The sequence below is a fragment of the Pseudonaja textilis genome, chromosome 3, assembly GCF_049901715.1.
Source record: "Pseudonaja textilis isolate UNSWEBS1 chromosome 3, rPseTex1.2, whole genome shotgun sequence".
NCBI classification, from domain to species: domain Eukaryota; kingdom Metazoa; phylum Chordata; class Lepidosauria; order Squamata; family Elapidae; genus Pseudonaja; species Pseudonaja textilis.
Genome location: NC_141992.1, coordinates 184,219,687 through 184,232,077, shown reverse-complemented (window position 1 = coordinate 184,232,077; position 12,391 = coordinate 184,219,687). Strand labels below are relative to the sequence as shown.

The 12,391-nt window shown below is 39.1% G+C and overlaps 1 protein-coding gene across 1 annotated transcript in view; it reads left to right on the top strand.

Moving 5' to 3' along the window:
* The window catches only part of SAMD12 (sterile alpha motif domain containing 12), a 285,749-nt gene extending 273,743 nt beyond the window's left edge, over positions 1 to 12,006 (top strand). The window contains exon 6 of the mRNA XM_026703589.2: positions 7,023 to 12,006. Coding sequence (XP_026559374.1) covers positions 7,023 to 7,088 — 66 coding nt within the window. The 3' untranslated portion in view covers positions 7,089 to 12,006. The remainder of the gene's footprint in view (positions 1 to 7,022) is intronic.
* The last annotated feature ends 385 nt before the right edge of the window (positions 12,007 to 12,391 follow it).

The following is a 12,391-nucleotide window of genomic DNA, read 5'->3' as shown; positions in this document are numbered from 1 at the left end:
AAATGAAGATCTGAGAAATTAAGGCTGACCTCTGGTCTACATTTGCTATAAACACTGGGTCCTGATAACAGGTATGAGTCTATGCAGATGGCTTAATCCTGTTCAATTCTGGCCCATCTTCTAACAGGGCTACTTATTCTTCTTGGCAGGCAGTGTTCAAGCTCTTATCCATGTTAGCTTTAATTGAGTATTACAGCTAGAGTTTTTCAATCTTGGCAGCTTTAAGACATGTGAACTTCAACTCCCAGAATTCCCCAGTCAGCATGATTTTACTTCAATCCAAGTTTGAATTCAATACGATCAAGCATGGTCTCCTGATGGGTTGGCTATGGGAACCTGGGATGGGCAACGCTGTATTGTGTTGGTGCAGGAGCATTTGAGATTGGTCATTTGTGCTTGACTGAGAACTCTGGGTTGATTTGTTTAACGATTCACTGGTTTGTATTTCTCTAACACACCTAACATACTAAAGGTAAAGATTTTCCTGTCCAGTTGTGTCTGACTCTAGGGCATGGTGCTCATCTCCATTTCTTGGCCGAGGGAGCCAGCATTGTCCGAAGACATTTTCATGGTCATGTGACTAGCATGGCTATGCACCAAAGGTTCACAGAACACTGTTACCTTCCCACTAAAGTGTTACCTATTTATCTACTTGCGTTTGCTTGCTTTTGATCTGCTAGGTGCGCAGGAGCTGGAGCAAGTAATGGGAGCCATTGTGTGGCATACGAGTCTCAAACCTGGGCTGTCAGTTTTCCAGCTGACAAGCTCAGAGTCTTTAACTGCTGAGCCAGCATGCCCCCATCCCAATATACTCCTTTATTTCATATTATTTCCTGTTAATCTATAATATATGTAATTAATTTTTCCGCAGGAGTTGAGGATGGCTTAGTTGAATATCCACAAAATGTATCTGAGCATCCAAATGTGTAATTTGATAGATTTATGCTTCCTGTATGCTATCACAAGAAAAATTCCAGAATCCCTTGATGTATATATGGTAAGAGGGAAGGGACCAAGCAACATATTACAATAGATATTAATCTGTGAAAGGAACTACATGGCACTTTTCTGTCTATATTCACAATGCCTTACTAAAAATATGCATCAGGGGTCCTTGCTGGTCTCTGAGCTTGTTTGCTTGCAAACATTTTGTTTCAGATTAGATAATGTCTTCGGTGCTAGGGGAAAATACCATGCAGGATCTGGCATAAAATGTATACATGTTACATAGTTCTTAGGAGATTATTGTTATTAATCTTTAAGGTGACAATTAAAAAGTAATAAATTATTATTAGGAATTAAAGAGGAGTTAATTAAATGATGTATAAGGTAAAGGGGTGGTACACTCAAGTTAATAATTATAGGGGAAATTTTTTGAATTATTTGAATTAGGATGGAATTATTGGAATTCATGAAATAAGAATATGCGATGAAATTGCAAATGTGACAGATAAAAGTATAAAGTGTAATGAATATGAAGACATGAGAATTATTTAAAGTAAAAAGAAATAAGTTAAGAAATGAATAGAAAATATATAAAATAAGTTTGAGAAAAGGATTTGAGAACATTTATAAAAATACCGAACGTAATGATATGATATGAAATCAAATGTGAAAGGTGAATATGTAACCAAAGTCATGTTTGTATTGAAATATGAAAACCTGGAATCATGCTGTTCACTAAAAAAGATGTTTTTGAAATGTGAAAAAATAAAAAACATTTTACAAAAAAAGATAATGTCTTCAGTGCTGAAAGGGAGTGGAGTTTGCTCTCTGTTTATATTCAATGGCTTGTCCTATTATTGTTGGTGGCGATTGCTTTCTCCTTCATAGCATCTTGTTTAGGCTGTTGTTTACTGCTTATTTTCTGAGTTGATAGATCTTTGATTAGGGTACTGTTTACTGCTTCATTGTTACTCCTGGTCCTAATTCCTGTTTATTTGTGTGTTGATTGTTGGTGAAGAAGTCTTTTTGTTACCTTTTTAGCTTTTTGTATCGTCTCTTTTGAATGGTATGTAAATGTTCTTTACCTCTGTGCGCCTTTTGATGGCTGATTCAATTCATCTGGTTCAAACTAGATGTGTGTGGAACTCTGAGAATCTGTCTCAATGAGATAGCAAAGATGTAATCATTTTTTGGTCTCACACAAAATGAGGAATCAGGAGAGATGTGTTTCCTTCTCTACAATTAGCAGGTGAATAGTCCTCCCTTTTCTGCTCATAGCACATTCTGCAAAGGGAGCAGGTGCACTGATAGTCTTAATGACATCAGTACCATTTTAGGATACCTGGACAAAGTCACCTATCATTATAAAATATTACAATATAGGAAAATTGACTTTTTTGACCAGATTTTGACTGCCGTGGGCTACAGAAAATACTATAAACCGCTTGATTGATCCACACTGGAAATACTGCTGCAGCATAGTCCTTCCAGATCAGCTTGATCTCATTAAACATTATTTTTACAATCCTGTATGCAAGCTTTCTTACAATCATTGAATTGTCAGTCCTGAAGCCATTTTGGGAGCATCCTCAGGGCTGCCACAGCAAGGCCAGCTGGAGCTGTGGGAATGTGGGGGAGAAGATAGAGATAGCTGTGGGGATGTGTAGCCAAAATAACATTCTTTTTCATGGGAGCCAAGGACTCTCTACCAGGTTTTAGAAAGGCATGGACAAAAGCCAGCCAACATTGGGACTGTGACTTGTTCAGACCATGGGATGGATGTGTGACCTGAAAGCAAGAACTTTTGAGTTTTGATTTGAGTGGGGAAAACCTCGGGTCCTTCACCAGCTGTGCCAATATGACATTTCTAATAAATTCATACTTTGAGAGAACTCTAGGCCTCAGAGTCTTGATTGCTTTGGGTCTGTTACTTCGACATGAATATACTATACAACAATAGTTGAATTTCTCAGCTGAAGTCAGTGCAGATGGCTGAAGGGAAGGGGTATTTTCCATGAAATAATAAGAAGTCCTAAGCTTTGCTTTCTAATTGGAAGATGTGGAAATAACCCTTTTCTGTCAGGTCCATTTTCCTGTGGCCCAAAAGATATGTCACGGTAAGTCAAGCTACTATTCTCTTGAACTTACCAACTGCCTACAGATAACTATAGCCTCTCTCTGGGATATAGCACTTCGAACTGCTCCATAAAATATTCTTGTTTCATTTTCATACTGCTTCCCTGTCCAGCGGTGAGATGTTCACAACCACTTTTGAACTTAGGCATCATCGCTTATTAGAGAACTGCTTTGTCGAATTAAAAATGCATAGAGTGATGCCTCAATTTGCACATGGGAGGTATACAAATTGTACTTGCTTGGCAGGGTGTTCTTAATTGCAGGAAGCTTTGAGCAACCTTCTCCTGCTGATTTTCCACTGTTCAGTGAAAAATCAGAATCAAGAACAACCTCACCCTTAATGTGACCCATGGGAAATTGTCGGAACCCAGAACCATTCTTGCTTTTACCCAGTCTCTGGATGGCATCGTGGCTGGCAGCCACTTTTGCCTGAAGGAATAACTCTCTTAATACTACTCCTGCTGAGCCACTCTTGGCAGGCTGAGACCCATGGCTTTTCTGATGTATATTTTATTTATCAGTGATTTCTTATCAAGCACAGTGTATTGGTAGAACACTTTTAGGCAGAGTGTCTAATTACAGTTTTCAGTACATTTCTTGCTGGATGTGGAAGACTTTGCAGAAGCAAAGAGCAGTGTCAGTGTTTAACTTGCTCTTGAAAAGTGGCAGCTGCCCTTATTTTAGCCATCATCTGACGTGCTCCGCCGATTAATAACATGCCTCTTTGTTGAGTTTTCCAAAAGAAAAAAAAAAATAAAATAGCAAAAGACAACAGGGTAATGCTCCGAAGGCTGACATCCTGGATTAACTTGAAAGAACCTTTTCGTTCGTGTCTTGTTTGGAAGCAGCTTAAGAAAAGGGTCCATGGAAATTACAAGGCTGTTGCTTATTTCTTTTCATTCTGAGAAGAAGAAAAAAAATGTTTTTATCAGACATTTAAAAGTCAGGATACAGACAATGCACTTGATGTGCCTCAAGGAAAGCTCATGTGGAAAACACTTCATCTTTTCTTGATTAGGGCTTTTTCAAGCAGAGTTAGTGCCTCATTAACTTCTCTGGGACAGTTTGCCCTTTGAAATAACTGAATGGCATCTGCTTCTGACTCAGAATCAGTGGGGAGAATATATCATCTCCCAAGTCTTTTCTGCTGTTTGTCTAATAGCTTAGAAGAATAGTATTCAATGAATGGCAGATTTTGTGTTAGAATAACAAGAGTTGGAAGGGATCCTGGAGGTCTTGTAGTCTGACCCCCTGCTCAAGCAGGAGACCCTATACGATTCCAGACAATTCTCTGTCCAGTCTCTTCTTAAAAGTCTCTAGTGATGGAGCACCCACAACTTCTGAAGGCAAGCTGTTCCACTAGTTAATTGTTCTTACTGTTAGGAAGTTACTCCTTAGTTCTAGGCTGCTTCTGTCCTTAATTAGTTTTTATCCATTGAAAAATAAGTAGAAAGAGAGAAGGAAAGATGCCAGCTCCAAGATTACACTCACATTACACTTACCACTTATCATAAGGATGTGAGTTTTATTTATAGTAATTTTTTCTTCATTTAAAAAAAAGTTTTTATTGGAATTATCTTTTTAATCCATTAAAAAAAAACCTCTGCGTGTTTTTACCTTGTAAATGTGGGTTACAGAAAAAGTGAAGTCACCTTAGATCTGTGCTTGATTCTTGATTCTTGATGACTTCATGACCATGTCCATATAGTTTTCATAGTAACTGGACAGATGTGGTTTACCATTGTTTTCTTCCGTAAGGACATTCTTCAAATTGATAGAACAAGCATATTGTAATTGAGTAGGTGAAAGATGAGCAGATGTATCCATACAACATGTTAAGTTGCTTATTTCTAATCCTAGTTAGAGGACGCTTTTAGGATCATCCTATTAAAGAGGGCTGGGATTTATTTTTCACTGTCTTCAAAGGCAGATTGAGATCTCTTGGACTTTAATTCCAATTGCATATTGGCAGAAATGTTTTAACAGTGAGAACAAATTGGAAATAAATTCATAAGGCCAGATGACTTCATAAAAGGCCTTAAAGCAGAGACTGATGGCGTTTGCAACTTTAGATTCCATGCATTAAGCAGAGTAGCCTAAATTGAGATAAGTACTACACCCCTAATAAGAACAGAGTCGATGGAAGTTCCAATAAAATAGCAGTGAAGCATCCATTTTAATGAATGCTTTAAAGTGGAAAGAAAATGACAACTGAAGAAACTGGCAAAAGATGCAGACCTACACCCAGATGAATAAAAGAAGGAAGAATATGGCAGATTGGTGGGGGGAAATCACATAAGATAGCGGCAGAAACAAATCCCTTTGCCAAGTTTATCATTGTTTTAACAGACTAAAAGATTGATTTTAAGGCTCTGGTTTTTAAAAAGTTGTTCTTAGGTCCTCTTGCCTGTTGTACAAACAAGAAGGTGACGCATATTCAATAACTGTAAAAATATAGTAGTAAGTTTGGTTCATGAAGACAGTACAAGAAATAGATCATTTTTGTCTTTGAACCCATTGGTGATGTTCTGAAAACCCTACCTTTTGAGATATGGCTCTGGAGAAAATATGGCCAGGAGAAATACAAAACAGAATTATTTGGGACTGGTTAATGATTGGATGTAAGAGTGAGAACATTTCACTGATCTGCAAAAAAAACAAAAAGAGTTGATTTGAAGGGTCACAGAAAGTATTCTGAGATCACAAAAATATAAACACCAAGCTATATTAAGAAGAATCTTGATCAAATAATTTGGAAGCAGCTATTCAAATACTTCTGATGTGACCTATGGTTAATGCACTAATTGATGTAATTAATATTGAGAATAATGTTCAAGTCAAAACAGATGGCAGTGGGACCGAGATGATCTTGAAAAAAAAAAGTTCTTGAATTGGAAACCATAGGTAAATGCCAACTCTGAAAGTAAATTAGAAGTGCCAGGAAGATAACATGGACATATTGTGTGATGACCTGGAATGGTGCTTAATTTAAGGAAAACATTGCCTTCTAAAGTGTTGGGGGATATAGGGTATCATGCCCCTGGTGGAGACTGACTCTGAGGGAGAGGAGTAACAGCCAACAGGGAGTGAAAGTGTGGCTCTGGAGGATGTGGAGGAGGCTGGGGAAAGGTAGAGTCCGGCTGAGCAGTCAGAGGAGGACCCAGGCCCATCCCCTATCCATCCTAGGTCACACAGGGAGGAGAGGATCAGGGAAAAACATGGGCTACTCAGGAGGAGAGGGCCTTGATCCTCTTCATGGGCTGCAGGTGTGAGATCTACATAAGAGTTTGGACCTGCCTGCTAACAAACGCTGGAGACAAATCAGTGTTTTATTCCTGGATGAGTGTTTTTCCTGGATGAGGTTTATCTTGGTTGGCATTCTTCCAATGGCTTGTACCTGGTTATCTTCCTGAAGTTTGTAATCATTTATCCCGGTTTGTTGTGGAACTTTCTTCAATGCGGTTTGTTTTTCGTTTTTACTTCATTATCTGCTCTTTGAATTTGAACTGTATTTCTTTCGTTTGGAAAGTTACTGTAAAAATAGTTTAATCTTCAACTGTGAACAATTAAACAGTGTAGCCAAGTTGAAGGCATTAAAGGACCTTTATTTACGTTTTGGTTTTTGTTATATTTTTGATATACTTTGGGTCATCACATAGGGGAACAATGGGAAAAATAATTATCCATTAGTGCATAAGCTGTGGGGTCCTTGGTGCTCTCTGAGTTTGGTGGTTTTCTTGAAGACATTTCATTACCAAATTAGGTAACATCATCAGTGCTAGAAGGAAGTGGGGTTTGCGCTTTTTTTTTTTTAAGCTTTAATGCAAGTCTGAACTTGGAGAGAACTATTCAGCTGTCTGCCCAATCTGAACAACAATATGTTGCAGCTGATTCAAACTCAGCTTGTATTTACTTCTCTTTTTCCTTCTCTGTTTTAACAGCCTCGACAGAGAGTTCCCCATAAACATCACCAACCTCTAAAGCTGCTGCCCTGCCAGATGATATAGAAATGAACTTTTCCATCTGAAAGAATGATAATAATAATAATTTTTTAAAAGAAACGGCACTGCCAGAAGAAAACAGCCACCAAGACCTGGACCCAAATCCAACTGATCTGATTAACAAGATAAGTTCTGAATAGTCTCTGATTTGCTGATGGAATCCCAGCGTGGCATGTAACCAACAATAGAACTCTTTCCACCTAAAAGTTGGTGGGGCTTTTTTACACCGGAAAACTGTTTCCAGTTTCATCACTGTGCATAAACTTTTATATTCCCGTGAGGGAACTCTCTGTGACTTTCACTAAAGGGTTTGGGTTTAATTGAGTTTTGTTTTTAGCATGGCAAACAATGGATTATATTATATATGCAGATTGCATGTTTTTTTTTTTTATGGGACCGGTAGTTCCAATTCTGCACACCTGAAATGTTCACCGATAACCCTTTACCTTACCCCCCGCCCCCGATAGGAATGTAGAAATATTTTGTGTTAGTGATACACGGAATGATATCCTGTTTTACAGTATCTGCAATCCATACATGGTCTCCACACAGACATTCTAGCCAATTTGGTGTGTATTGGGAATGTATCAGGTATCTGCATTGAGATTATATATCTTGCGTGATTCACCATGTGCATTGCTTCAGTAGCAAAGTTGGCTTGGTAACTCACATGGATATTGTCGTGGCTGTTTTGACTCTTCACTTGTAGAAGTAGTAGAATGAGAGCACGTATGTTCCTTTGCTGCACCTACTCTCCAAAAACAACAAGCAAGATTATATTTCTGTTGCATGTTAAATAATAGAGAAGAAATTAATGGAGATAAAAGATTTCTGTCTTCTTGCAAGAATCCCCTGGCTTTCAACAATTGAAGACACACATAACATTTCAGTAGCAATGTGGCCAGTCTGAAAACATTCTCATTGCACTGGGTAGAAATGCAGTGTTTTCTACTACACAGTTGTAGCAAAAGCCAGCTATAAAAAAAATGCTGATTGGTGGTTAGCATAGGCAACGTTATTTTTGGCTGTATTAAATGCTTGCTTGTTTTCAATAGAACAGACAAAAATACGAATAGCGAACTGATAAACAATTACCGTCTTACTCCATAAGCGATTTTAATTCTTTTTCCTTTGAAGTCACATGCCCCATTTAAAGTAGTATAGAGTAACAGAATGAGTTTTGGGCTTGCTAGTAGTACAAGCCCACTGTAGTGAGCACACACTACTATATAATTGGTATATTTATCTTCACTCCTGGAAGTGTTGAAAATTAGAACATCTACTTTTTAGGTGACATATGGAGAAATGTTAAAGATAATGAATGCAGATCACAACTCTTTGCAAGGAAATAGGGTGATCCTAGTTTCTTTCTTAAGTAGAATTGCATTTGTTCAAGTATGTTCTTAAGCAGTTCTGCCCAATGACATTTTCTTCCATTGACATCCAACTTAGTCTTGGGGTTCACTTTTTTGTTGTTGTTCATCTGGTGTGCCATATTGACCTCAAACTCTTTTTCAATCAACTATCAGTTAGTGCAAGCAAGCCAAAATTTCACAAGCCAAGGGTATGTTAAAATCTCAATCATCTTGAATAAGGATAATTTATACTACAGATAGGTGTCCACAAATATATATGTTTTTAATCTGTCTTGACCCTCAGCTTTATACCTGAAATCTGTTTTTGCTTTGGGGTTTTTTTTTTTGCTCTCACAGACAAGTTTGAGCAGAAATGTTTACTTTCCACATAACTGTAGCTGGCTTAAGACTGTTGCAACCAACATGAGCTCTTCTCTCCATTATTCTTTGTCCAGATTTCCAGAACACAGCAGGCTGTGGTTTAATTTTTATCCTTACCAATTCTGAGTCAGTGCTTTCCCATAAACCTTTGTTCCTTCATTTCTTCTGGAAACAAAAACCCTTTCTAGCAAAAAATAATAATGATAGCATCTGTAGAAAACAAGTGTCTGATTCTAACTATCCCTAAATCAAGCAATGCAGATATTCAGTTGAACTTTCTCCTACTTGATAAGACTGTTACAAACTTGTGTGGTTTACACCTACACAAACTTTTGTTGTGCAATTCATACTTTTCCACTTGTCAATGCTTCAAGATGTACTTGAAGCTATTTTACGAGAAGAGCGGCTTATCTCCCAGCATGTACCCTGAACTATTCATATCTATTGCTTTCTTGAAATTTTGTTAAAGGTTTCTTCCTAGTTTAGATCAAGGGTGCCAGATGTGACCCACGGGGTGCTTAGATCCAAAAGAGCATAGGATTGGCCTGTTGTATCTGTGTCTACAAAAGTGGGCTCCCAAGCTCCATTTTCAGCTGGGATGGCCTCCTGCAACCGTCTGCCAGTGAAAACGGAGCTCGGGAGCCAGTTTTCGCTGGTAGAACACTCAGGCTACCACAGGCATCCCTGACACAAGTTATATCAAGCTGACCATGCCCCCTGACCACCACCACACCACCACACCACCCTCCCGAGGTCAAACACAACCCTGAAGTGGCCTTCAATGACATTGAGTTTGACACCCCTGTCATGAAAGCCTTCAAGACAGGAGCAAATCCAAAGTCGGTCATGTCTTAGGCACATTTTAGGTTTCAATAGAACTGTGATATGGGTAAACCACTTTCAATGAGAAAGTTTTTTCTGCTGTGATTATTTGAGAAGGTTTTCATAATGCGTTGCCAGCATATGACACTTGGATCACTTTAGTTCCAGGGATGTCCACTCAGTGTAGCTTTTTTTTTTTTTTAAATGTCAAGATAGGAGCCATTGAAGCTCTGTTTGGTTTTTATGTGTGTTGCCATATGACACACATTCAATCAATCAAGTTTGTTACAGCCAAAGACCAGAGATCAGAACAAAAGAAAAACAAAAACCCTCAAAGAATATCCAGTTTCAAAGTCTAGAATAAAGTAATAAACAACTCATAAAATCTATATTAAAATCACAACTTGGCATCCAATCTGTCCTTACATCACCTTACTATACTATAATATCGATCCTTAAGCAGTGAGCCCTATAGTCATTACATACTAAAATGCAAATAAATAGTAATGCAAAAAAATAGTAATGCAAAAGGCATTGCTACATTAGTGGTGTAAAATAAGCTATGGTGGATTAATCACGTGTTTCTGACAAATCCCCAGTGTTGCTATGCAGAATCAAGCCACCTGCACTGTAATCACAGTGACACACATTAAAAATGGGCATAGCTTTGCATGTTGTGGGTGTTCTCATAACTTTTTTTTTTTACCGTGCCCTCTAGGGATCCTTATTTAGTCATGAGTCTCCTCTATTTGCAGTCTTCATAGAGAAAAGATAGTGTGTCTTATTACATGAAGAAAAAGAATACTTCCAAATATTAAAAAAAGTCCCAGTCTTTTATGTTGGAGCAGGAAAGTAGCAAGAGAAAAAGAGCAATAGGATTAAAGTAATATTCCAGGGAAAAAAATCAATCGCCATTAGTCTTAGACAAGACAGCCACCAATATTAAACTCTAATAAAGAACCAGATCTACAATCAGTGCCTCAGATTATTATCAGCTGTGGTGACAAACTTACTCGCGTGTGCCTCAGTAGAATTACTACTTTCTTAACAGACTTTTTCAGCACATTTTTTTCCCTTTCATCAATGGTTTATTGTATATACAGGCTCCTTTAATCAGCTTCCTCTTTTAACAATCCATCTGCAGACTCCACTGTCCAAGAAAATAGGTTGAGGCCCGCTAGAACAGAACTCACTGTTAGTCCAATATAATAGTTTCAACTCTGATCAGCTAATGGCCTCTGGACCCATAAGGCCTAAAAAACCTTCATTTGGGCTTCCAGTGTCTGGAATGTATATTTATTAGAGTCCTGATCTCTTCCGTTCTCCCTCAGTTTTCAATAGATTTGCATCTGAGACAGTGGTGGGATTTAAAATTTTTTACTACTAGTTCTGTGAGTGTGGCGTGGTGGGCATGGCATGGTGGGTGTGGCTTGGGGTGTGTGGCTTGGGGGGCATGGCAGGGGATGGATACTGTAAAATCTCCATTCCCACCCCACTCCAGGGGACGGTTACTACAAAATCCCCTCCCCTCCCCACCCCAGTCACCCACTTTCCAGCTCCGTTCTCCTGTGCAGGGCAACAAAAGAAGGCCCAGCTGATCAGCTGGGACTCTGGAGGGAGAGAATAGATGGGGGCGGGGCCAGTGAGAGGTGGTATTTGCAGGTACTCCGAACTACTCACAATTTCCGCTACCGGTTCTCCAGAACTGGTCAGAACCTGCTGAATACTACCTCTGATCTGAGACCTGCCTGAAAGAATAATAATAAATTTGACAAGTGAGAAGGGCCAGAGCAGAGTTCAGATTTTGATTGAAGAAGGTCCTAAATTCAATCACCAGCAACTTAAGTTAATCGAATCTCAGGTAGTCGAACTGGAAAAGACTACAACTATCAGATTTAGGTTGCAAAAATCAGAATGACCACTACATGCCAATTAAAGGTTACACATTTCTCTGAATCACCACACTACAGACCAGCACGTGGTAGAACAGCCATGAAGGCCTTGGAAAGGACCCTCCAACATTGTTATTGTACCTTCAAAGATGAACATGGTGCAAGCCATGGTATTCTCTGTATTCTAGGGAAGTAAAAGTTGGACTTTAAAAGAGAAAGCAAGATAGGGATACTTACATTGATACTGTTGAATGTTAGTGTTGAAGAAGCCCCCTGAGAGAATTGTGGGCAGCCCAAAAAACAAACCAATGGATCACTGTCCAACTCTGCTGCCAACTCTATTCCCCGCTGGCGGGCCACAACAGTTTCCTACACTGGAGGCTCAAGGAATCTTACTTCAGGCACATTAGTTGAAGACCTAATAGTCCTCAACTTACAACATTTAGTGACCGTTCAAAGTTACAACAGCGCTGACATGATGATTATTGTAGCATCCCCATGGTCACATGCTTTCCATTCATTTATTTATTTAGCATATGGCACATGTTAACCAGGGATCACTGCGGTGGCTGGCTGCCTCTGTGAAATGAATTTATTTTGGGGGGTGGTGTTATCTTTACCCGCGGGATGCCTGAATGCCGGTAGGTATTTGGGAGAGGCTCCTTTCTTGTACCCACATGGTTTATTCGCTCACGGGAACCGAACTGCCGGGCCGTTGACCTCAGCAGTGCGCAGGCCCAGCATCTTACCACATAATTCACCGTGACTCTCTCTTTACATTCAAAGAAAGGGAGTCACATGACCCAGGACAATGCAACCGTCATAAATATGAACCAGTGGTCAAGCATCTTTACATTCA